Source organism: Muscardinus avellanarius (assembly GCF_963383645.1).
Source record: "Muscardinus avellanarius genome assembly, chromosome: 11".
In the NCBI taxonomy this organism is placed as follows: Eukaryota; Metazoa; Chordata; class Mammalia; order Rodentia; family Gliridae; genus Muscardinus; species Muscardinus avellanarius.
Window position 1 is genome coordinate 27,891,069 of NC_137797.1, and position 26,535 is coordinate 27,917,603.

At 45.5% G+C, this 26,535-nt stretch overlaps 1 protein-coding gene across 1 annotated transcript in view; it reads left to right on the forward strand.

Annotated features, from left to right (window-relative positions):
- TMCC3 (transmembrane and coiled-coil domain family 3) overlaps positions 1-26,535 on the forward strand; it is a gene marked incomplete at both ends in the record, with an annotated part of 78,359 nt that overhangs the window by 46,499 nt on the left and 5,325 nt on the right. Inside the window, 2 exons of the mRNA XM_080705491.1 lie at positions 20,765-21,681; positions 25,376-25,511. Of these exons, the coding sequence (XP_080561617.1) occupies positions 20,765-21,681; positions 25,376-25,511 (1,053 nt within the window). The remainder of the gene's footprint in view (positions 1-20,764; positions 21,682-25,375; positions 25,512-26,535) is intronic.

Below are 26,535 nucleotides of genomic sequence, written 5' to 3' on the forward strand. Positions count from 1 at the left end.
AGTTTCACCTGGGTCAGGCTAGTTGACCGAGGGAAGAGGGCCAGAGTACAAAATCTGGACAGACATGGGATCGGGCCAAGACACGGAGGACCTTGACATCCAGCTTCGGGAATTTCAACCTCATGCTGTAGACCAGCTTTGTGTGGCTGTTGAGCGGGGCAGCCTGAAGGCAGACGAGTGGGAAGGGTGCGGCAAGGGTCCAGCCGTGCAGCACAGGAGCCTCGGGCAGGCAGGTGGCCAGTGTTCAAGAGAAAGGAGGGTCAGATGCTAGAACATGGAGGAAGAATGAGAACTTAGTGAATGCTGACGGCAAGAAAGCCGGGGTGGGGGACTTGGGGTGAGCCCCAAGACTGACTGGCTGCCAGTCTGTCATGTCATGTGAAATTCAGAGTGGATTTGTACCACTGTGAGATAATCACACCCGAGGTTAGGGCAAGAACAGAAAGCTTTGTTAAAATTTTGATGAGCGCTCCCATATATAAGCGGAAAGCAGTGGTCATGCCCGTCTGCTTGATATTTAATTCTTGCCCAATCATGCCGGCTGCTTTTGTGTTCATATCAAGTTTAGTTCCTTTGGAAGATGCACCCTTTAATAAAATAAACATGCCCCTGCCTCTGATTACGGATGATTGAGCACTGACCGTCAGCCCCATACTGTGAAGTGTGTAGTCACTGATTGTGGGCTGCATATTTATTCAGGACAAAAGTGAAACAAGCCAAGTATTTCTGATATGGGGGGTGTGGTATTTACGGATAGGTTTACAATGACCTCAGTAATAAAACAGTTGTAACAGCATCGAAAGCAGTGGTCTACATGCGAGATGTCAAAGTATAAAAATTAAAGAAATTTTAGTTCATCAAGTTCAGAGTGACATCTTGGGCTGTGTGAGGTTTCATAATGTTCTCAGCTGGTGAGTCTCCAACAGATGGGTCTCTTAACATTTTGAAATGCCGAATAAAGTAGGTGGAGCAAGTCAAACTAATGAAGTACACCAAACTGTAGATACTGTTACGTACTTGGCACCCTTGGGAATGGAGTTCATTGGCTTTCCCAAGGTAACGAGAAAACTGTATCATTCATATATCTTAGGGAACTAAGCATGAATAAAATCTCTTAAGAAAGAGATGTTATGCCCTGGGGAATAAAATTGGTTTTGAGTGGGAATTCTGCACACAGGCAGTTCTGAAATAAGCTCAGAGCAGGTGTCCCTATCAGAGTTCTCAGTCTCTGGAAGAGTTAGGGCTCAACGCCCGGTACAGACCCATGCTTTGGCCTATTGCAAGTCCTAGTAAAGAAGGAAAAAGCAACTGGCCTTGAAATTGTCCCAGACTGCTGTCTACCTTCCTCTCCCCACACACTTTTTACTTTTATTAATCTAATTTTTAAAATTTTATTCCTGCATAATTTGAGTCATAGTACCTAAATGGAGTCGACAGGTGCACTGTGGTGCTTTCCTGCAGTTGGAACAGCCCGGCGCATCTCTTAACTGGCTTGCAGGGAGGAGGATGTGATGTGCAGCATTCACTGAAGGATTTCTCTTTTGGGCCCATAAGTAAAAGACGGGAGAACCCGCACCGTCAGGGAAGTCATCTTGAACGCCCACCTCTCCTTTCATCCCCGCTGGGAACGTTGCTGCGCGTCCTCTGTCCAGCCCCCTGATGAACAACACCGAGACTGTGAGAGTCACAGGGGCTCATTTGATGCTTTAGGTCCCCAGAAGAAAACAAGCGGATGTGGCATAAATTACCTATCATGCATTTACACTAAAAATGCCTGATTTCCCATCATGTGATAGATAACATTCTTTTAGGTGAAAACTCAGCTATTCTTAGCTTCAAATTATAGAGTGTGTGTGTGTGTGTGTGTGTGTGTGTGTGTGTGTGTGTGTGTCTAGTAGTGGATATGGGTACACGATCCCTGCATCCCAGATAGGGCTCCCTTAGTGTTGGTGTGCAGTGTAGCATGTATTGGAATCTATTGACCAAGTGACAGAAATTAATCAAACCATCATTCTTACGTGACTGTGCACAGCACATGATTCAGATCGGAAATCTCTAATACGATATAGTCAAAGCTCTTTATTCTTACAAAATTAATGAGAATCTAAGGTTTGCGGCTGGGTGCAGTAGCATGCACCTGTAGACCAGGTGCTCCGGAGGCTGAGGCAGGAAGATCATTTGAGCCCCGGAGTTTGAGACCCCCTTAAAAAAGAAAAAGAAAGACAGAAAGGAGGAAGGGCGGGGAAGGCGCATGCCTGTAATCCCAGCTACTCAGGAGGCTGATGTAGGAGGATCACAAGTTCAAGGCTAGCCTGGGAAACTTAGCAAGACCCTGTCTCAAAAGGTACTGAGGATGTAGCTTAGTAGTAGAGAGCCCCCTGGTTCCGTCCTGAGTACCACTTTTTTTTTTATAAAGAATTAAAATGGCCTGTGACATTTAAAATAGGATTTTATGGATTCTCTCTTTTTCTGGTGTTCCAGCTTCTCTATTTTTCAATTATTATATCCCACAGTCAGTGCCAAGCCTAGCCTGGTGATAGAGCCTGCTGCCAGCGGTCTGAGTCCTTCAGATCTCACGTCCCCTCCCTTTAGACATACTTGCCCCGCACATCTTTTCTGCCTCATCCTTCAGTCATACCCTGACTTAAAATGACCTAGTCATTTCTCAGTTTTTTGGAGACAACTTTTATCTTTCTAAGCATTTTACTTTTTTGCCCCAGTAGAGGCATTGTGCTCCAGCGGGGCTCTCTTGGCCGGTTTTTGAGCCTCTACCTCCAAAACCAAGTCAAACATCTCCTGTGATCCCCCTGCCCACCTCCCAGTAGCGGGCTTCCAGGTGTGCGGCAGGCGCCGCGCCCGGCCTCTGTGTGTGCGCAGTGCAGTTCTGTGTCCACACCCCAACGGGGAGCGCTCGCAGCACTGAGCTCACCATGGTCCTTCTCAACTCCGGTGCTTTGAATATACTTCTTGGCTCACAAAAGATGCCCCCCAAAAACCATTTTTCCTTTTAATTTTCTTTTCGAAGAACATTTTTCCAAGTGGAAATTCTGTATTTTGGTGTGCCTAGTTTTAAACCTAAATTAATCAGTTCTGTCAGCTATCATAAAAACAATTTGGTCTAAATACAATGAGTAAGCCCTAATTGTACTTCGTGTGCTTTTAGTTAAATTCAGCCCCTTTGAGAAACACTGGCTTTCTACATAGCTATTATGTAATGAAACAAGGCGTTAGCAATCTGTATCCGCATGATATTTAGGATTTTGCTGCATTTTGCAGAATCTACAATTAAATATTTTCGCATCTAAATCTGATATCCTGCTTTACACCACAGATATTAATGTGTTGCTATTGGGCCACCCAGATTTCCACTCTCTTTTCATTTACTCTCTTGTGTTCTGGTACTAAAAACAAGTATTTTTGACACAGTGTCATGAATGTTTTGGAAACTAAAAATATTGAAGAGCTGACAAAATGCAGCACAAATTGACAGGCTAAGGAAATTCGAGTTCTTTTCCTGCTAGAACTGAATAGTACTGTGTGTTAATCAATATTTATTCATTGTGCACCTGCAGTGTTTTAGGAACTATAAAGTAATTTTGACAGCTCTTACATTTTCATGATCTAAAAACTTTTTTACTTTATATTTTACTTTTTTGAGATATTGTGGGAAAGTACAGAATTTTTTTTTTTTTTTTTTTTTTGGTGGTACTGGGGTTCCTGGAAACCCTTCTCTGGGCTACACTCCCAGACCTATTTTATAGTTTTATTTAGAAACAGGGTCTCTTAAGCCAGCGAGGCTGGCTTCGAACCAGTGCGGTCCTCCTGTCTCTGCCTCCCAAGCGCGGGGATTACAAGCATGCGCCACCATGCCCGGCTAGAATTATTTTTAAGATATACTACAGATCAAATCCAGGGGCATTCTACCTCTGAGCTGTAGCCTACTATAGCTATTTTCTTTTGAAACTAAGTTGCTGAGGGGCCCATAAATTTCTGAGGCTAGCCTCAAACCCGTAATCCTCCTGTGTCAGCCTCCTAAGAACTGGGATTGCATATGTCCTCCACCATGCCTGGGAAGGTATATAAATCTTAAACATACAGGTGGATGATTTTTTGTAGGTACTGGGTGACTACCTTCTGGATCAACATTGTCAATGCCCATTGCTCTCTGGTGCCACCTTCTGGTGACTTGTTCTCCCTGCCCTGCAAGGGTAACCACTATTAATGGCCTCTGGATCTCTGTAATCATACATGTTTGTGTATATTCTTGAATGTGGTTTCTTTGCTGAAGTATTATACAGATGAGATTTATCAGTGTTGCGTGTTAGTAGTTGTTCACGACTTTTACTTTCTGCATATAGCTCTTAGTTGCTATTTGTATCATTTTCATTTTGGTAAGAATTGTTACAAAGAGAGATAAATATTCAATCTGTGGTAGTTGGCATGTGCTGCTAATTTATTAACATTTTGTGGGGGCGCGGGGCTTTGACTTCCAGCCTTACAGACATAGCAATAACAAGATTATTGAGTGCAAGAGCTGCAAGGACCTTCCAGGTCACGGAGTGGCCTGGGTTCAATCTCCAATACCAGCAAACGAACAGTCCTTAAAAAGACAGCAGGGGAAAACTGGCCAGCGCACTTGCTTGTTACAGCATGTGCAGTTTCAAGGCATTGTGTTGAAGTGTGTGTGTGTGTGTGTGTGTGTGTGTGTGTGTTACTTGGGATGCAACCCAGGGGCATTCTACCTCTGAGCTACATCCCCAGCCCTATTTTTTATCCTTTATTTTGAAACAGGGTCTCACTGAGTTGCAGAGGGCCTCACTAAGTAGCTGAGGCTGTCTGTGAACCAAGATTCTCCCGTCTCAGCCTCCAAAATGCTGGGATTACAGGTGTATGCCACCAGGTCCCACTTGTCTTGAACTTTTGATGCTCTCAGATATGGTCCTTTTAAGGCCCTGATAAAAACCACAGGATTATTCTTAGAATGGGGAATCATAGAACAAATACTGATCTGTGATTTCTGCAGGTGAAAACTAGTCCTTGATCTTGTACCTTCCTGCTACAGTAGTAATGAGTCCTAGAAACCTTCAGAGGAAGGACTTTGAAGGGAAGATCAAGTAGACTCATTGCAATGGAAAACTAAATCCCTTATTGACCCACTGGCCAGGGAATAACTGCAGATCATTCTTCCGAGCGTTCAAGTCTCCTTAGATATATAGTTAGCAAACACAGAAACACGTGGCTTATCCTTTTTCTAATTACAAAGCAGAACTTTTCAAATGGGATTGAAGCCCATTAGCTGGTCATGAAATAAATCTAATGAGTCACAAATATTTTATGTTTTCATTATGGAAAAACAGAAAAAAAACCACAGCAGATATTCATCTAATCTACATTCAGCAATAAAAATGTTTATATTCATTTTCTGGGGTGAGTGTGTGTCCATGTGTAGTTTGCTTCGAAGTAAACTAAATTCAAACACCAGGATACTTTGCTTCCGATGGGTGTTTACAAATGAGGACTTTTTCTACATAATGAATAAAATCAACATACCTAACAAATTATAATTTCCTAATATATAATTATTGAGGTTTTAGATTTCAGTCATTTGAGGTCTGCCTGCTTTCTCTCTCCTTCCTTCCTTCCTTCCTTCCTTCCTTCCTTCCTTCCTTCCTTCCTGGTCCTGGAGATTGAACCCAGGGGCATCCTACCTCTGAGCTACGCCCCCAGCCCTATTTATTTGGTGGCACCAGGGATGGAATCTGGAGTCATTCTACCTCTGAACTACACCCCCAGCCCTATTTTATTTTTTGTGGTACTGGGGGTTGAACCCCCAGGAGTATTCTACCTCTGAGCTATACTCTAGCCCTTTTTACTTTTTTTTTGCTAGGTTTTTGGAGGTCTCACTAAGCTCCTGAGACTATCCTTGAACCTATAATCCTCCTGTCTCAGTTTCCTAAGTACTGGCATGTGCCACCACACCTGGCACCTATTTTATTTTAAATTTTGAAACAGGGTCTTGCTCAATAACAGTGCTATTGGCCTGGAACTTGCAGTTCCCATGTTTCAGCCTCCCAAGTACTGTTTTTTTTGTTGTTGTTGTTTTTTGTTGTTGTTTTTTTTAAACAGGGATTCACTAAATTACCGTGTGCTAGCTTCAAACCTGCAATCCTTCTGTCTCAGCTTCCCAAGTACTGTACCTTTTACAGACTGAGATTAAGCCACTCAAATATTAGGAAAATTTCTAAAAGTACTTCCTTGGGCTTTAGGGTATATGGGCCTCTTTTTAAAATTAACTTTATTGTTTAGAGCTTTATTGTTAATAAAATTAACTTTGTTGTTTGTGCTGAGGGCCAGCTCAGCAGTAGAACACTTGCCTCGCATGCACAGGCCCCGAGTTGGATCCCATTACTCCCCAGCACTACAGAAACACTTAAAAGGATTTTTTTAAAGTACTTTCAGATTCAATGAAACTTGATCTTTAAGGGACCTCTTGGTGTAACGTTTGAGACCTGTTTGTCTTCCTGCTGCGAGCTGCTTACTTGGGGAGTTCCAGGAATGTGGGGCGTGAAGGTGAGCATCAGCTTCCCCTGGGGGAGCTTCGTCATGGCAACAGCAGCATCCTTGTTCTTGGCTCTGGACTGACCTGAAGCTCCCACTTATGTAAGGTGTACTACATTTAATAAGTGGAAGCTAACATTAAGAGCACACTCTCTATACAGGCCCAGTTCCAAGCACTTCACAAATACTAATTCCCGTAATCCTCACAATCACCCTGCAGAGTAGATAGAGCTGGCCTCATTTTGCAGATGAAGGAATTCAGGCTTGAAGGAAATAACTTAAGCAAAGTGATTATAGTTAACATGGAAGAGCTGGATTTTTTTTCTATCTCCTTTTTTTGAGGGAAGGTACAGCCTTATTTTTATTTTAAAAGAGAGGCTCACTAGGTTTCTGAGAGTCTCACTACATTGCTGAGGCTGTCCTTCAACCTGGATCCTCCCTTTTCCCAGAGGATCACATCCTCCCACCCAAGTACTGGGATTACATGTGCCACTGCCACACCCGGCCAGACTTGGAGTTTGAACCTGAAGAGTCTGGCTCTAAGATCTGCGTCTTAACCACAGACTTCTGCTCCCACCTGGTAGTTGACCTCTTTGTAGGACTCTGCGCTGTGGAATCCCAAGAAATCTGAGCTGCCTGATTGCTGTAAGTGTTGTGAGTGGGTCCTGGTAGGCTGTTTCCTCTGTTTTGGAAATATAGTCAACCCAAGTATAGACTTGAGTTCTAAGACAGGTCATGATATAGTGTTTATCTTAAAAATCACAGTCCACAATTCTTTTGGGTTTTTTTTTTGTGGTTTCTTTTCTCTCAAATTATAAAACAGTATATTTCTACAGCACTCCTTTCTGTCTGCCTGGAACATGAAACTTCAGTGCCTTTAATCTGCCTTGACCGGGAGAAGGAAGTCTCCTTTTATCTGTATCTTGATAGAACATTTAATGGCTCTAGGACCTGCTTGGACTTTAGCCAGAGGAGGAGTTTATGTGCAGTCTGACATCGAAAAACACTATTAGTGGTCAAAACAGAAGGAGCCTACATTTTTCATTATACAAGACATCTTGGGATTTAAGCTGGTTTATTCTCATGCTTATTAATGTCAGATTGAAAACATCTCTGTAATTGCTTCGTGTCAACAAGGACCATCCGAAGCAGAGCAATCTGTTCACATGTGTGTCTAGTCAGTGGTTTGGCACGTGCAATAGGCTCTCAACAAAAGGAAGGTTATCCACGGAGCCATGTGCACCTGGGCTGGAATCGCAGCTCTGCCCCTTACCAGCGCAATGACGCCAGACAAATCCGTGAGCTTTCTCATCTATAAAGTGGGAGTGATAGTACTGACCTTGGATTCTTGAAAGGAAAAATGAAATAATGTGAGTGCAGCCCTTATAAGTTTCTAATAACTGGTGGCTTCCTTTGACTTTTCACTTTTTGTGTGTAGTACCTCTGAGCTATACCCCCAGCCCTGTTTATATTTTTAATTGATTGATTGATTGATTGATTGATTTGATGCTGGAGATGGAATCCAGGGGCGTTTTACCTCTGGGTTACATCCATAGTCCTATTTTACTTTTCATTTTGAAACAGGGTCTCACTAAGTTGCAGAGGGTCTTACTAAGTATAGCTGAGGCTGGTCATGAAACTGGGATCCTCCTGTCTCCGCCTCCCGAGTACTGGGATTACAAGTGTGTGCTGGCACACCCAGCTTGTTTTTATTTTTGAAATGGGCTTGCTAAGTTGCTGAGTCTCAGTAAATTGTTGCGATTGGCTTCGAACCTGTGATCTTTCTGCCTCAGCCTCCGGTCTACTGGGGTTATGGACTTGTACCGTCATGCCTGGTGAGTTTGTGTTCTATTGAATTGTGACTTCCTAATGTCACTGGAGAAGGACTGAGGAGTTCTCCAGAGGTGGGGGGACCTCAGTGCAGGATGAGTGGGATTCTTGATAGGCATTGCAGGAATTAATTTAGGACACACAGCTAGAAGCACAGAGATTTATTTAGGTAAGCAAAGACACTTTCAAAGGAGCATGTAGGCCGTCTTGAGAGTAAGCAATGTTTCTGGGGTTCTCGGGCTCTTCTTGACCAAGGAAGCCATGTGAGGTGTGGGCACTAGGAGGTGTGTAAGGATGACGTCACTCTGGTGACCACAAGATGGCTTGTGATGGTCTGAGAATTCTCAAGCTCTTGACATCTTCTTCATTATCTCATCAATAGATAATGTTGGGAAAGTACCCCATATAATAGATTTTAGGGAAAGTTCTCTATATTAAAGGTTTCATATCTGCTTTGCTTAATCTGTTGCAAAAATACATATATCATTGAGCTAATTAGCAGTGCACAAGTAGGCCAGGCATAGTGGGATCACAAACATGTGCTTGTGATCCCAGTACTTGAGAGGCTGAGACGGGAGGATCCCAAGTTCACAGCCAGCCTCAGCTACTTATGAGACCCTCTGAACTTAGTGAGACACTGTTTTAAAATTTAAGAACATAAGATTTGGAGTGTAGCTTGGAGATAGAATTTCTCTAGGTTCAATCCCCAGTACCGGGGGTGGGGGGGGGGGGATGTACTGGTGTACCTGGTAATTTTTATTAGCAGGTGGGTGAATTTTCAATAACTTTAAGATTTACAGATTTCCCAGAAATTTGGGATTGACAGGGCTGGGAGAAAGAACTGGCTTGTGGAAGAAATGTATGCAGAACTATTTTAGCCCAGGGCTTTTAAAGTTATATTTTCTCTTTTTATGCTTTTGTCTTGTTTTTACCTTTTGTTTCTTCTACCTCACGAACAGACAATAAACTATATTTGGTAATTTTTTTTTATTAACAAATTATATATATATTAGGGGTTAGAGTATGATGTTTTGGTACATTTATAAATTGTGTAATGACCAACTCAGAATATTTAGATTATCCATCCTCTGAATCATTTATCATTTTTTCTTTGTGATGATTACTTTCAGATATTCTTTATCCTAGGGCCAGGGACATAGCCCAGTGGTAAAGTACTTGCCTAGCATATGTGTCAATCCCCAACACTACAAAAAAAATTAAAAAAAAACTATTCCCCAGCGATTTTTAATTATAGGATATAATGTTGCTAACTATAATCACCCTCCTTACAATAGAAAATGAGAATTTATTCCTCTTTTCTAGTGTGGCCTTGTACCTGCTGAACGGGAAATCTCTTTCCCTTCCCAGCCTCTGATAAACCCTCTTATGCTTCCTAGCTCTACAAACTCAGGCTTTTTAAGTCTCCGCATATGAGTGAGATCATACAGTATGTGTCTTCCTGTGCCTGCCTTGCTTCACTTAAAATTAAGAACTCTAGGTCTATCTGTGTCACCCAACATTTGATAATCTTGCTACTGCAAGAGATAAATTTAAAGATGTTTACTTAATTCAAAATAAGACTGCTTCTTTACGCTATCACAAATAATGCATCAAATCAAAACATTTGGGTGTGTTCAAAGTAGCAGGCACCTGGGCTCTCGGCAGAAATCACGATAGGACCTGCAGGGAGATTGCCATTGAGGAAGGAAGGGCTCACACCTGTGTGTTCTGTACATCGTGGAGCTTAATGTTTTTTGGTGATTGATTGTCTATATTCAGCTTGGAGCAGGAAGCAGCCATGAGACGTGCCAATTTCTGAGTACTGGACATCTCATGTGAATCAAAAGCCATGAAGAGTTCATACTGCCTTGAAAGCAGTCTAGCACAACCTCAGCCACAGAGCTCCATCCCCTTGCAAACAGCGAGGTGGCTGTAAACAGGGAGGAGGATGGGCTGCCCCAGCTGGCTGTTGGTCAACCATTGATTCATTCAATAAGCACTAAGGTCCTCTTGAGGAAGTGCCATGGGGCGGGTGGAGATGGCTTATTAGACGATCCCTCTCCTTAAGGAGGCTTCCAAAAGTGGGGGGAGCACATGTTCTGCAAATACTTGTCACACCTAGCAAAGTAAGATATATTGCTATAAAAGAAGCAAATGCAAATGGGGGGGGGGTGGCAAGCACAAAGGATGATTTCAGTCCAGTTGCACATGAGACCTCCTGGAAAAGACAGTGTTGGAACTGGGCCTCGAAATGTAGATCGGGAAGGAGACCTGGAGGCCATGCAGGGCCAAGGAGCCAGCACAGAAACAGGAAAGTGCATGAAGTGTTCAGGGGCACCTGCCTTATCACACAAACTGAGTAAAATAGGGTTAGAATCTAGACATTGGAACTGGGTGATCTCTGCGTGTATGTCTACACAAGTCTTTTTTTTTTTTAACCCCATTATGATGTATGAATACAATGCACCAATAAAAATTTTTTTAAAAAAAAAAGAAACTAGACATTGGTACAGGCTCTGTCTGTTTAGGCTCTAACCACGGTTATTAGATGACTTCACTTGCAAATCTATAAAGCAGAGTGTGTGACACCTACTTTGTGTTGCTGTGAGGACCAAGTAAGAGTGTATACAGCTTCGTTCTTACTCTGGTGGTCAGACACAGATACACTTCACATATCCTGATGGACAGATTTGCTGTCCTGCGTGTCTGAGAGTACCCCGCACAAAGCACCCCGCAGGGAGTCTGTTGAGACTGGAGGTGCTAGAAGACTGGGGAACAAGTGCTGGGCTTCTGGGATTCAGAACCTTGCACTGAGCACAGGTCTCGCCGGAGAGCACCACCCTGTGTGTTTTGGGATGAGCAAAGTAGTGGGTGAGGGCTACAGAAAGGAAAGGAGAGGGGTGGGTCCTGAGCTGTAGGCCAACCTTCCTTACCGCTCATGGGCCGAGGCCTTGGAGACTCAGTTTCCCTGACTTTTTCAAGCTGCCTCCACTCCCTCAGTTCCTAAAGGTATGTGTCTGGGCGTAGAACATGATACTCTTACCTCCGCTCCTGGCTGCCTCCCCTCTTGCTGGCAGAAACCAATGGGAATGACTAAGCACGGTGGGAGAGGTTCCAGAACCTTCCGAAAGCCTTAGTGTAGAGTCCAGGGGCCCTCGCTCTCCGGTCCCTTCCCAGCTAGGAACTAATGCCTCAGTGGGCCTTTGTCCTGTGTTGAGTCCTAAGAGTGGGCTTCCTGCTCCCGTTCTGAAGAACTCCCTGCAGGAAGGCTGGTGCTGAGAGCCCAAGCCTGAAGAGAAGAGGACCAGGTCCTTAGATGCCCATGCCAGACTTGCCTGATTTCAAGATCCAGGGGGCACTAGAGAGTCCCCTAGGAACAGCCTCTTTGGGTGTGGGGGCATTCCTCCGCACCCCACCCCCACCCTGGCTGTTCTTCACCTGCACTTGGTACTCACGGAGAGGTCAGATTTCACTATCTTAGCTTCCCCTGTTGGCCATTCAAGGGATGAACTTTTCAAATCTGGCCCTTTCCCCCTTTAATTTCAATTATTATGTATTTTTAGTATGTGGCGGGTCTTTACCAGGTCAAGCTAATTTTGTAAGGGATTAGTTTTAATTGAATGTGCAACTTATACGTTATTTTGAAGAAATAGGTATTTTCCAGTGCATGTAACTCGAAATAGGTTGCCAGTGTCTCCTGGCAGAGGTTTAATGAGAAGATAATTATTTCCAATTACAGCATCAAGTGTGTGTGTGCGCTTGAGGATGGATGCCTGAAGAATCTGTTTTTGAGAACCTTCAGCCTGCCTCGTCTCCATTATGCTATCGATCTGTACAAGGTGTCTCTCCAGATAAGATCGGGCTGTCGAAGGTACATGTCCTCCAGCCCTGGTACCAAATGTTCCTTGACTCCAGGGTAACCGGGTTTTTCTTTACCTGCACTGAGAAAGACAGCTTTGGGCCCTCCAGAATTTCCTCTGTGAGTGATGCTGAGGGAGGAAGGGATGGTGCCAGGCAGTGAAACCTTTACAGTAAAGCCGCTGATTCAATTCCCGCCCCGTACGCAGTGTACTTAAAGTTCAGCCTGTGCTCTTGTCAGGCTTGAACTATCAGAGGAAATGTTCCTTGTCCAAACAAATTAGAACAGACGTTCAAGCATAACACATCGCTAATACAGCGTCCTTTGGGATGCCCTGTGAAGGTCTTTAAGGTGGTTCCTTCCTAGCCCACGATGAGGGGAAGCCTGGCTTTCTTCTTCCAGAGAACATAGATGTTGAGTATTCTGAGTAGATATCCACATGGAGGCAGTATCGTTATCCCTATTAACAGATGACCAGAGAAGAGGCTCATCAAGCCTCCAGAGGCACTGTTTCATGCAAGTTAGCTCTGAACCAAGTTATCAAGAAAACCAGCCCTGGCTGCCAGGAACTCTCTGGTTCACTTCCCCAGGTCCACGCTCACTGCCTGGCTGGACATTTTGCAAGTGGGTCAAATGTCCACAAGAGAGCAGAGGGAAGATGGTTTCATAGCACTGTGTAGTAGAGAAGAGATAGGAAGCTCCCATTCTTCCGGTAGAACCCACCAAGGCGCCCTGCAGCGCCGGCCCCTCGCCTGCAGCACAGGGAAGGGCCGGCGCACGCTGGTGCCGGTCCCCAGCTGGCTGGCCCTCGTGGCGGCCCCTAGACATGCTTACTGCGCCCTAGGTCCTCAGCCTTTTCCTTTTCTTTAACTTTTTTTTTTTTTTATCCCATTCTCAATCTCCCCTCTTAGTGATTGTTTGGGCATTGTTCCAGGAAAAGCAACAAGCTTTTTATCCTCATGAAGTTATTTGACCTAATTCACTGTGTTTTAGGCCTTGGGTCAAAGTGCACGGACTTTACACACACTAAGCCTGGGATGGGGGCAGCTCCAGGAAGCTGCCCGGGCTGTGGTTAGAGGGCCACGGAGATGCTGGTCCCTCACAGGACTCGTCTAAATCAGGCCCACAGTGTCCACACGCCTGGCCGGCCCCTTAGGGACGACTCAGCATGGGCATTCAAATGGCCGGTCACATGTGTTTCTCAAATCTGAGTTGACCTGCAGCTGAACCAAGCTCATCCACAGACTTCAAGAAACATACATATTGTCTCCCAACCCCAGTGTCCTCATCAAAGAGGGGCTGATGAGGGCCGCAGGGATGCACACGGGGGTCCTTGTCACAGGGCCTGTCCCATCGTGAACGTAGTCCGTCACTGTTGTTGGGGAGGTGGGCTCCGGAGGCCACCTGGGATTCCGCTCTGGCTCTGCTGCTTGCTAGCTGTGTCCCCTGCCCCCACTTACCTCACTTCTCTGGGCCCACTTTTCCCATCTGGGCCCTTGAGTAATGTTAGTGGGCCTGCCTCTAAGGGTATCGATTGATTAAGCCGCTGCACATGTCACTCATGGGACCTTTCCCTGTCCCCTGGGGGTTCGCAGGGAGGGTCTGTGTGGAGGAAGTCACGGCATGGGTGTCACTTCTGGGAGTGGTCTAAGGAGCTGGGGGATCACTCACCCCTGCATTTCAGAGTCTCACTCCCTCACAGCCTGGGTCCTGCCGCCGACTCCGGCACTCCTGTAGGCATGAGCAAGAAATACCCTTTCTTTTTTTTTTTTTTTTTTTGTGGTACTGGGGTTCCTAGAAGCCCTTCTACATCTGAGCTACACTCCCAGACCTATTTTTATATTTTTTTATTTGGAAACAGGGTCTCTTAAGCCAGCCAGGCTGACTATGAACCTGCGCGATCCTCCTGTCTCCACCTCCCAACCGCAAGGGCTACAAGCATGTGCCACCACACCCGGCTTAAGAAATACCCTTTCTTTAAAAGCCCCTGGGATTGCCGGACGTGGTGGCGCACACTTGTAATCCCAGTACTTGGGTGGCTGAGACAGGAAGATCACACAGGTTCAAAGCCAGCCTCAGCTACCTAGTGAGGCTCTCAGCAACTTAGTGAGACCCTGTTTCCAAATAAAACATAAAATGGGCCGGGGGTATAGCCTGGAGGTAGAGGCGCGCGCACACACACACACACACACACACACACACACACACACACAGCCCCTGGGATTTTGTGACTGTGGACCTGAAGCAGAGGTCAGCGGACATGAGTAATCAAGCATCAGTGGTCGTGGCATGGAAGCCCAGGCCACAGACACTTGTAAACGCCTTTTGAAGCTGACAGAAGCTCCTTGCAGGCTGCGTCAACCTGCACGCACACGCACCCCCAGATACCTGTGCCTTGGAGATGACAGCTCCTTTGGAGGACGTGACCCTTCTACGTCGGAGCTCAGGCTGCCTTTCTGCAGGCAAAGCGTCGTCACACGCAGCCTTGGGACCAAGCGGGCAGCTGGCATCTGTCCTGCCACGCTGGCCCCCTGGGTTCTTGCGGGTCCCCGCTGCTCTGTGCCTGCACGGCCTTCAGGCCTCCTGCCTCAGACTGTGGCCTCCAGGGGTATCTTAATTTATTCTCTATTGCTACAACAAAATATCCGAGGGTGGGTAACTTATAAAGAGGGTTTTTGGCTCCTGTTTTGGGGCACTGGAAGGTCCAAATGGCATGGCTCCAGTGTCCCGGTGAGGGCCTCTGGCTGCACCACACACCATGGAGAAGCGGAGGGGGGCCTGCTGCGTGTAGAAAGGCCTCGTTGTATAACAGCCTGTTCTCAGGACACCAGTCCACTCCTGCGAAGCCAGCATTATCCGCCCTGAGGGCAGAGCCCCAGTGATCAGATCACCTCTTCTGGGCCCCATCTCGACACTGCTCCGGGGACCAAGCCTCAGCCTGTGAGGACAGACCATTTCCCAGCCGTGGCAGGGGCGCACAGTTGCCCCCTTCTCTTTCCAGTGTGTTGCCGGGGGCTTGGGGCTGTCATGGGAGCGTGAGGAGGAATGAGAGGCGGCCCCCTTTGGGAGTCTGAGCAGTGCGTTCCCAGCGCACAGTGGTGCCTGGGAGAGCCAAGCCCGCGTCCTGGGTGTGAGGTGGGCTCACGTGGGCTGCTGCACAGGAGTTTGACTAGTGGCAGCGATGACTCAGGGTCAGCTTTGACGTCTGTTCAGGACCAGGCTTTTCCTCAGCCTTTGTTCCAGAACATTGAGGAGACAGTGGAAATGTCTGCTGCTGGAAGGAAAACACAATTAGGACCGGTATTTCACTGGGGTGTCAGTGGGCTGTCTTTCAACTGAGGTAATAACTGCCAAGTCATTCTGTGAAGAATGAAGGAGGCTGGCTGTCCCTTTTCAAGATATCTCTTCTGCCAAAATGATGATACACTTTCTTTATGTTTAAAAATTGGAAAATACAAAGACATGATAAAAAGAATGACCCCTTATAGCTCCGAGGTACAAAAATAACCATTATTATCAAGTAGTCGCTTGTTTTCCCATGTTTTTACAAGGAGATACATTTTTAAAGGAATTTAGAATAACAGTAGCAAACATTTGTTGAAAGCATTCTACTTGCCTGAGGTCTTTAAGCACTTGATGTGCACATGTGTTTACCTCACAACATTCTGAAGAATCATTAGGTCCGTTTTCAGCAGAAGAAACTGAGGCACAGAAAAGTTACATTTTTCCAAGGCCACACAGCTCATAAGGGCAGTACCATACAGAAACCGAAGCGGTCTGTCTCCAGAGCCCAGGACTGTACTACACCCGTCTCACAGTAAAATAATTTGAGCTAACATTTCCACATTTCCTAGAGTGGTGCAGGATGAGCTCTCAGTTGTCAGGATCTGTTCCTTTTTTTCTTTTTTTTTTCTTTTTTTTTCTTTTTTTTTCTTTTTTCTTTTTTTTTTTTTTTTTTTTTGGTGGTACTGGGGATGGAACCCTTCTACCTCCGGGCTACACTCCCAGACCTTTTTTTTAATATTTTATTTGGAAACAGGGTCTCTTAAGCCAGTGAGGCTGGCTTCAAACCTGCGCGATCCTCCTGTCTCCGCCTCCCAAGCGCGGGGTTTACCTGCGTGTGCCACCACGCCCGGCTCTGTCTCCTTATTCTAATGGTTAGGAATTGGAAGCCCCCATATAAGACTCAATTTACCCAAGAATGTATAGCTAGTAAATGTCAAGGCCCATCCACCCCTTTATCTCCTGGCTCACATAGTCCACGCATAGTGACCAGGTGATGCACTAACCTTTGTCCTCCCATCTCCTAAACCTGAGGCCAGGCCGCACTGCCAGGCGCACCGTGTGGGCCAGCGCGAGGTCCAGAGGAGATGAGGCCTGGGGGACCCGCACAGTTTCCCTAGCACATACGTGCAATGGGAGTTTGTGTTCAGGAAACTGACGAGCATTGAACAGCAATGTTTGTAGCTGGCTCTCAGTGATCCGTGCAGTGCTCAGACTCTGAAAAGCTGAAAGGTGCAGTCCCAGCTTTCTGCATCATCACATGTTTGTAACTGAAATGTAAGATTGATTTGGACGTCAGATACTGTTGCTTCCCCTACACTGGTCTCTTGAGGACACTCCAAGCATTGTTATAACTGTAAAATAAGGCAAAAGTCAGCCAGCCCTCCGTGCGTAAACATTCCTGTGTAGACATCGCTGCCCGGACCTGCCGTCCGTGAGAGAGCCAGGTTCACTGCATGGAAACTACCCAGTGGGCTGACCAGTCCTGGTGTGGCAGATAATTAAAGGGGAGCACAGGTGCTGACTTATTGCTGTGTTTGGCAAGGTAAAATCTAAAAACTCTTCAAACATGGTAGGGAAGTTTTTTATTTTTGGAGGTACTGGAGATTGAACCCAGGGGCATTTTACTTCTGAGCTATATTTCCAGCCCTATTTTTATTCTTCAATGTGAAACAGGATCTCACTAAGTTGCAGAGGGCTTCACGAGTTGCTGAGGCTGGCCGCGAACCTGCGAGCCTCCTTGGTCAAGTACTGGTATTACAAGCACGTGCCACCATGCCTGGCTGATGATTGGGGGGGTTTTAATAGAGAAGGTCAAGGAGGGTTTTTGTTTCTTGGTTTTTGTTTTGTGCTACTGGAGAATGGACCCAGTGGGCACTCTGCCACTGGATTATGCTGCCGCCCTTTTTATTTTTTATTTTGTGGCAGGTTTTTGCTTAGTTGTCCAGCTGGCCTCAAACTTGGGATCATCCTTCCTCTGCCACCCAAGTAGATGGGATTTTATGTACGCATCATCTTGCCCCAGCTCAAGCCGCTTTTATAAAATAACCGAATCTGATCTTACGAGCCGCAGAAGTGCAAGAACAATATAGAACTTAACAGGCTGACAAGAGTATTGTGTAAAACAAGCTAAACTAACGCGCTCTGCCTGAAATCAGGGTCGTGGTGCCCTGGCAGTGGGGTGACGAGCCGTGGCTGCAGGGAGTCTGGGAGCTGCTGTTCTGTTTCTTTAGCTGGGTGCCAGTTATGCAGTGTCTCCCGTTTGTAAAAGCATTAGTTATATGCCATCTTTTCAAGGGGTAAACTCTACTTGAGTTAAAGTTTGAAAGTCCTTATTTGCATTTGTGTGTCTTGTTGTGCACTAGGATTCAGGAATTCTCTGCCCAGTTGAGTCAGTTTGAAATGGTGCAGAGTTCATTACCTAGGGATTGGGAAAACTCCCTCTGGAATTATCAGGGCTACATGGGCAGAACTTTCAAGGTCATTTTTTGATTCTATTAACATGTATCATAGATGACTTCAGTGTGAACTCCTTAGAATAAAGAATGGTGTTAGCCGGACGTGGTGGTGCATGCTTGTAATCCCAGCATTTGGGAGGCTGAGACCTGAGGATCACAGTTTGCGGACAGCCTCAGCTACTTAGTGAGGCCCTCTGCAACTCAGTGAGACCCAGTTTCAAAATAAAGAATAAAAAAATATAGGGCAGGAGGTGTAGCTCGGAGGTCGAATGCCCCTGGGTTCCATCCCCAGACCCAAAAAAAAAAAAAAAAAAGAATGGTGTCACCTTAGTTTACCAAATATTTATTGACAGCCTCCCGTGACTAAGGGAAGTGCCAGCAATATAGGCTGGGTACAGCCCTAAAGACATCTCTTCTGGCTTACTTCCTTGCAGAGGGCTAAGACACCGACAGATGAGTGGTTGTTATAAGAAGTAGTAGATGGTTGGTCATTATCATACACACAAGGAAATCCCACACATTCTGGGAAGTTTGAATTGTTTGAGTCACTTTAAAAAGGGCATCCTTCAGGTACAGATGAGGCCGAGAGCCCTCACAGTGGCCAGGTTGTATTATTCATTTGAGAGGCAGGAGGGAGCCAAAGAAAGTCTCTGGGTAGAGTAGCATAATCAAAATCTGATATCTGGTAGTATAGTTACCTTGTCTATACCAAATAAACATTTTCTATATATATTAAACATAAAAATGCTTATTTGGCACAGATAACTATATATAATTATGTATATATATATATATATATATATATAGAGAGAGAGAGAGTGTGTACATATATACTATATACTATACACACACACACACACACACACACACACACACACACACACACACACTAAATTCCAGAGGCTGGCCTCAAACCTGCAATCTTCCTTTCTCGTTACGGGGATGACAAGCGTGTACCACCACACTGGGTTTAGTGCATTTTTTGCTGCTATTATTGGCCCCATTTCTGCTTGGGTCCACAATGAGCCCCAGGGACATAGCTTCGTGCAGTCATCCCTCCAGGACTTTAAGACTGCTGTATCCATTCCTTATTCCCACTGCTCGCTCGCCCTCCCCTCTGGACCAGCTGAAGTCCTTATTCCTTCGTACTGTTTTCGTGCATCCTGTCTTCTAGGCCTGTAGTGATTTGGCTTTTATTTCCATCTAGTCTCTCCTGTGTGAACCAGATAAAGCAAAAAGGGCCTCTCATTTATGGCAGATTGTACATGGGTAGAAGAGCAAAAACAAAACAAAAATAACCTTAAATAGCATCTTTATGTCACGGAGGGGTTCTGAGCCACCAGCCTGGGATTGTGTCCTCCATGGCTGCTGGGTTTCCCTTCTGGGGTAAAGCACGGAGCAGGATTTATCACTAGTGAAGAGCTAATAGTCACTGTTGGAAATGGTCTGAATTCGTGTGATGTCCAGTAAGTTAGTTCCTTAGTAACTTTGCTATAAACCCATTAGTCTCTTAAAAAACAAAAAACAGAGCTGGGTGTGATGGCGCACGCTTGTAATCCCCGCGCTTGGGAGACTGAGACAGGAGGATCGCACAGGTTCGAAGCCAGCCTCAGCTACTGAGTGAGGCTCTCAGCAACTTAGTGAGGCTCTTTTGCAAATAAAGTATAAAATAGGTCTGGGAGTATAGTCTGGAGATAGAAAAAGGCCCCGGGTTCCACCTCCAGTACCACAAAAAAACTCGTGCTGAATATTTCCTTGTCTCTTAATGGACTTCTGTTCAGATATTTCTCCTCAAAGGGTTAACTTGACAACTAAGATGCTTTAATTTAGACCTTATGAATCATTACGTGGAGCCTGCTACAACGCGACAAAGAGGACAGTAATAGTGTCTTGATGCAGCGAGACAACTGGTGTTAGGGTGACTTCAATTCACATCTTGACTCTTTAGCCTTCGGTTTCTACCTGTGCATGGATTTAAGGCATCCTTTGGCACAGTATTAAGGATCAAAGAAGACAACCCACAGCCTTCGCACCTCGCACAGTCTCCCTTCTAGAGGATGTCCAAAGCTACTTTGCAGTTCTTTTCTGTAGATGGCCTGTGAGTGAGCGGAGCCATTTCGTGGGATCTAAGCAGTATCATTGTTTGTCTTTCAGAAAAGAATCACTGCAGTTATATCTTGGAGTTGTTTTCATATCTCTACACTATTGTATTATTCAATTATTAATATTAGACAAGCATGGTGGCATACTCATGTAATCCCAGTACTTAGGAGGCGGAGGCAGGAGGATCACAGATCTGCAGCCAGCCTCAGAAACTTGTTTTTTGTTTTGTTTTGTTCTTTGCAGGTCTGGGGATGGAACTCAGGGGCATTCTACCTCCGAGCCACATCCCCTGCCCTATTTTTTTATTCTTTATTTTAAAACAGGGTCTCGCTAAGTTGCGGAGGGCGTCACTAAGTAGCTGAGGCCGTCCGCGAACTGCGATCTTCCAGTTTCAGCCTCCCGAATGCTGGGATTACAAGCGTGCGCCACCACGCCCGGCTCTCAGCAACTTGTTTTAAAGTAAAATCAGGCTAATGGTGGAGCTCAACAGTAGAAATCTCTGGGTCCAATCCCCGATACCACAAAAACATAAAAGATTAATCTTGCTCCACATTGTACGGTCACACCTGTGTAATGAAACTTAAAGTATGTTTGTCTTGTGTGCACCGATCCTCTTAGAATCACCATCCCTTTGACCTCAAAGGTTAAAGTGTTCTTTTCCCGTCTCTTCCAGGTAGAACGTCATGACATGAATACCTTAAGCCTGCCCCTGAACATCCGCCGAGGGGGGTCAGACACCAACCTCAACTTTGATGTGCCTGATGGCATCCTGGACTTCCACAAGGTCAAGCTTAGTTCGGACAGCCTAAAGCAAAAAATCCTAAAGGTAACAGAGCAGATCAAAATCGAGCAGACGTCCCGTGATGGGAATGTGGCGGAATATCTGAAACTGGTGAATAGCGCGGACAAACAGCAGGCCGGGAGGATCAAACAGGTCTTCGAGAAGAAGAACCAGAAGTCTGCTCACTGTATCGCCCAGCTGCAGAAGAAACTAGAGCAGTATCATAGGAAGCTCAGAGAGATCGAGCAGAACGGAGCCTCTAGAACCGCCAAGGATGTCTCCAAAGACAACCTGAAGGACCTCCAGCACTCTCTCAAAGATGCCCACGTGAAGTCACGGACTGCCCCCCACGGCATGGAGGGCAGTAAGTCGGGCATGCCAGGGGTGTCGCTCACTCCGCCCGTCTTTGTCTTCAACAAGTCCAGAGAGTTTGCCAACTTGATCCGAAATAAGTTTGGCAGCGCCGACAACATCGCTCACTTAAAGAATTCCCTGGAGGAGTTTAGGCCAGAGGCGAGCGCCAGGGGCTACGGGGGCAGCGCTACCATCGTAAACAAGCCCAAGTACGGCAGCGATGACGAGTGTTCCAGTGGCACCTCGGGCTCGGCCGACAGTAACGGGAACCAGTCCTTCGGGGCCGGCGGGGCCGGCACGCTGGACAGCCAGGGGAAGCTCACCATGATCCTGGAGGAGCTGAGGGAGATCAAGGACACCCAGGCCCAGCTGGCAGAGGACATCGAGGCGCTGAAGGTGCAGTTTAAGAGAGAATATGGCTTCATTTCTCAGACCCTGCAAGAGGAGAGATACAGGTATGTCCAAGTGTTCTGTTGAACTCTATTAGAAGGGTGGGTTACTAAGGTGCACGCTTGTAATCCCAGCAATTGGGAGGCTGAGACGGGAGGACTGTGGTTCACAGACAGACAGCCTCAGCTATTTAGTGAGGCCCTCTGCAGCTCAGTGAGACCCTGTTTCAAACTAAAGAATAAAAAATTGGGCTGAGGGTATGGCTCGGAGGTAGAATGCCCCTGGGTTCCATCCCCAGTACCACAAAAAAAAAAAAAAAAAAAAAAAAGAAGGGTGAGTTACAACAGAGAGGTTGTCTGCTTGCAAATGATATTATAATGATTGTGTTTTCAATAAATATGGATATAGTTCCAAAGGGCATGTAGGGATCAGTAATTCTTTTCATCCTTCATAATTCCCAGTTTCATAATTTGTAGCTTATAGCTGACAACTAAAGAAAGATGTTATGAGCGTGGGCCTCTTAAAATATCACTACCCAGGCTGTGACTCATGTACACACTAAGACACTGATGTCATAGACTTCGGTGCTAGTCTTACTACGCTAATTCAGAGATCTGTGTTTGATTTCCCTCTGTAAGAACAGTCATAAAAACATAATTCATTATTCAACAGAATAGATTTTATTTAGTACATCGGTCTGGAAGTCTTTGTGTGTGTGTGTGTTTTGTGTTATATTTTGTTCATCAAAGTTTTCATCTTGAAGAGCTTTTGAAAGTAATCTTAGGATTAAAATATAAACTCAAATCTTGTGGGTTAGATCAATTAATTTTGAAATTGAGATGCTTAATAGGCTGGCTTTTTTGTATGTATAGCTTGTTAATAAAAAGAGTAAGCCAGGCGTGGTGGCACATGTAACGCCATTGTACTTGGGAAGCTGAGACAGGAGGACTGCAGGTTTGTGGCCAGCCTCAACTATTTAGCAAGGCCATCTACAGTTTAGTAAGGCTCTGTTTCAAAATAAAGAAAAAAAAAAATATATATATATATATATATATATATATATATATATATATATATATATATATATGGCTGAGGGTGCATCTCAGAAGTAGAATGCAGCTGGGTTCAATTCCCAGTACTGCAAAAAATAAAATAAAAATAACAAAAAGTGTATATGACCTGCCAGGCATGATAGCAAATGCCTGTAATCCCAGTATTTGAGAGGCTGAGACAGGAGGATTGCAGGTTTGAGGCCAGCCTCTGCAACTTACTGAGACTCTTTCAAGGTTAAAAAATGAAGCTGTGTGTGGTGGCATATGCCTGTAATCCCAGTATTTGGAAGACTGAGATAGGAGGATCACAAGTGTAAGACCAGACTCTTAGCAAACTAGCAAGACCCTGTTACAAATATATATATAGTGGTTGGGAGTGCAGCTCAGAGATGGAACACCCCTGAGTTTGATTCTCAGCACCAATAAATAAATAAATAAATTATAAGGGACTAGACACGTAATTCAGGGGTAGAATGACCTTGAGTTCAATCTTTAGTACCACAAAAAAAGTGTATGTGACCAAATGATGTGATTTTCCTGATAATATCCTCCAAAAGTTTTTAGTCAAAACAAATATAACTTAAAGTTCTAAGAATATACATAAAATAGTAAATGCCTGTTACATACTATAACACTTAAATTTAGCTTACATTTTTAATCATGTTCACCTTACGTTTTTATGTTACTATATATTTTATGCTATAACAATTAATACTAACATCAGTATTTTATACTATAACATTTAAATGTAGCTTACATTGTTTTATAATTGATGCATAATTATACGTCGTTATTTAGAAATGTGGCTTTTTTCAACTCACGCTTTCTGAGTGTGCGTGTGTGTGCGTGTGCGTGTGTGTGTGTGTGTGTGTGTGTGTGTGACATTTGTTCGGTGCTGAGGATTCCCTCCAGGGCCCCACGCACGCCAGGCAGGTGCTCCATTGCTGAGTCACATCCTTAGCCCTGAAACGGTTTTTTAAACTTTGCACACACATCTTTGACTTCGGCGTCTTCGGCACGTGAGAACTGCTTTTCAAGTCACCATCTTCCCAGAGGATGTTGACCTTAGTCGGATGCTCACTTTACCCTAAGTCAGAGGTCCCCGTTGGTGTACGTTTAGAGCTCCTTTACTCTTCATTCTTCCTGCGTTTTAGTCTGTGAACTCCATGGTCTAGCTGCACGTATATGGCCTGACACCTTTAAAAGGCTTATTTACAACACCAGCAACATTTGGCACTGAGGAAGCCATGCCGAGGATAATCATTAAATCTGAATTAAGCTTTTTCACCTCCTTTTGAAAAAGTCTTATCAGTGACCTACATAAACTTCTACAACTGGCATGACCAGAGTCTTTCCAGGCTCAGGCATCTTCCCCAAACAGTACACCCTGTTCACAGTAAACAGAAGGTTTCAAACAGGAGACAGATCCTCTTCTCTGAGAGAGTCAAGGCATAGGAATGGGAGTCTTTGTATTTCTCTTACTTTACGTTTGGACTTTTGGAACTACCACCGTTTTTTTTCTTCCGGTACCAGGGATGGAACCCAGAGGCATTCTACCTCCGAGCTACAGCCCCAGCCCTATTTTTTATTCTTTATTTTGAAATAAGGTCTCACTGAGTTGCATAGAAACTTACTAAGTAGCTGAGGCTGTCTGTGTATCTATTTTATTTTTGTTATAAACAAAGTTACCATTTGTAATTTTAATTTTAATGCCACCATCCATAATTTGCAATGCGCTTAATTTCCAAGAGCTGAGAAGCATAGCCGGTGTGAGCATGTACGCCGGACAGTGGTGGAATTGGCCACAGAGTACAAATTGGTACTAAAAGCATCGTTCTTACTGTGGGGGCTCCCCGGGTGCCCCAAGGACAGAGGAAAGGCCAGCGCAGATGCAGTGGGTCCGGCCCTGAGCGGGCGCCTGTGTGGCCCTGGGGAATGTGTCAGGGACGAGGTCTGTGTTGTCACCACCGCCAGCTCAGGTGCTCATCTGACATGGGTGGAGAAGCCACATTTGGGCTGCTTGAAACCTCAAAGGTGGGGCACAGAGTAGCAACCATGGACAACAGTCCTTTCCAGACCTGGAATTCAGGGATATCTAAATCATGTTCCCTATGGACAGACTTCTTTGGGCAGGAAAGACAGTCTGCCGGTGGATTAAAAGAAGCTAAGGAAGCCAGGCGTGGTGGCGCACGCTTGTAATCCCAGCATTCGGGAGGCTGAGACCAGAGGATCGCAGTTCGCGGACAGCCTCAGCTACTTAGTGAGGCCCTCTGCAACTTAGTGAGACCCTGTTTCAAAAAATAAAGAATAAAAAGTAGGGCAGGGGGCATAGCTCGGAGGTTGAATGCCCCCGAGTTCGATCCCCAGACCCTCAAAAAAAAAAAAAAAAAAAAAGCCGGGCGCGGAGGTGCACACTTATAATCCCACCATTTGGGAGGCTGAGATTGGAGGATCACAGTTCGCAGACAGCCTCAGGTACTTAGTGAGGCCCTCCACAACTTAGTGAGACCCTGCTTCAAAAAATAAAGAATAAAAAATAGGGCAGGAAGTGTAGCTCAGAGGTCAAGATGCCTCTGGGTTACATCCCAAGACCCACAAAAAAAAGAAGCAGCAGCTAAGGGCTTTGGTAACCATAAGAGAAAAGATAGTGTGTTGTTAGGAGACCTGTGAGACTTCTCGCTCAGAGTGGACGCCTGTTCTTGTCCAGGTACGAGCGGCTAGAAGACCAGCTGCACGACCTGACGGACCTGCATCAGCACGAGACGGCCAACCTGAAGCAGGAGCTGGCCAGCGCCGAGGAGAAGGTGGCCTACCAGGCCTACGAGCGCTCGAGGGACATCCAGGTACCTCTTCTCCCATGGCTGTCATTCCGTCTCCCTCCCTATCCCTTAAGATACGTGGGGCAAAATGTTCTCCCTACACAAACATTTCTTCTCCACCTGCTGACCCCACTAGTGCGTGTTAGAGACGTTGCTTAGGATAGAGGCTGTGCTCTGTACACTTTCCATCCAGCTCAGTTAGAAAGTATTATCTACTCCAAGCCTAACACTCATCAAACTTTAAAAAATACATATTAAATATAAGACAAGCCTTGCCCTCAAGGAGCTTCCTGCCCAGGTGGGGAGCAGCCCAACCGCCAAAGCGCTCAAGACACACGACCAAGGGCCAAGTTCCATGGTACAGATGCTACAGACCACAGAAATTCAGGCCCAAAGAGCCCAGCAAGCAGGGGCAGGGAAAGCCTTGCCTTCCAGTCTCCGTGTGTGGTCCTGAGCAAGCCTCGGACCTGTTTGCTCATGTGTGAGATAATTATTGTTCACATTATAAAATTTTCAAGTGTTCAACCTCGTGCTGTGGACCAGACACTAGCAAAGCACTTTACAGCGGGAGGGGTAGTAATCCCAGGACTGGGGAGGCTGCAATAGGAGGATCATGCTCTACATGTCTCTTTTTTCCCCATTTACTCAAAAACCCTTTAAGGTCACTTCTGTTACTGACCCCACTTCTCACATGTGGAGACTGAGGGGAGAAGTAGCCTGAATGAGGTCTTGCAGATCGTCCCTGAGGAAGGCGTAGCAGTGAATGTCCTGGGGAAGGTGGGGCCACGGGGATGAGAAGGGTTCCCGTGGATGGAAGGGAAGGACAACCGGATCCCTATGAACAAAGCCCATCTCTTCCAGGATTTCCTAATGGGCTCCCATCAGGCTCATGAAACCACCTGTAGCTTCTTGATCACTTTCTTAAAAACTGAAAAAAAAATGCTTTTTGAGTAATATGCTCAGCTTCATTTTTATAGATTTTCTTTGAAGATGGGAACTGCTCTCTCCAGCTCTGTAAAGGCTACACGCAGTTCAAGCCACGTTTTAC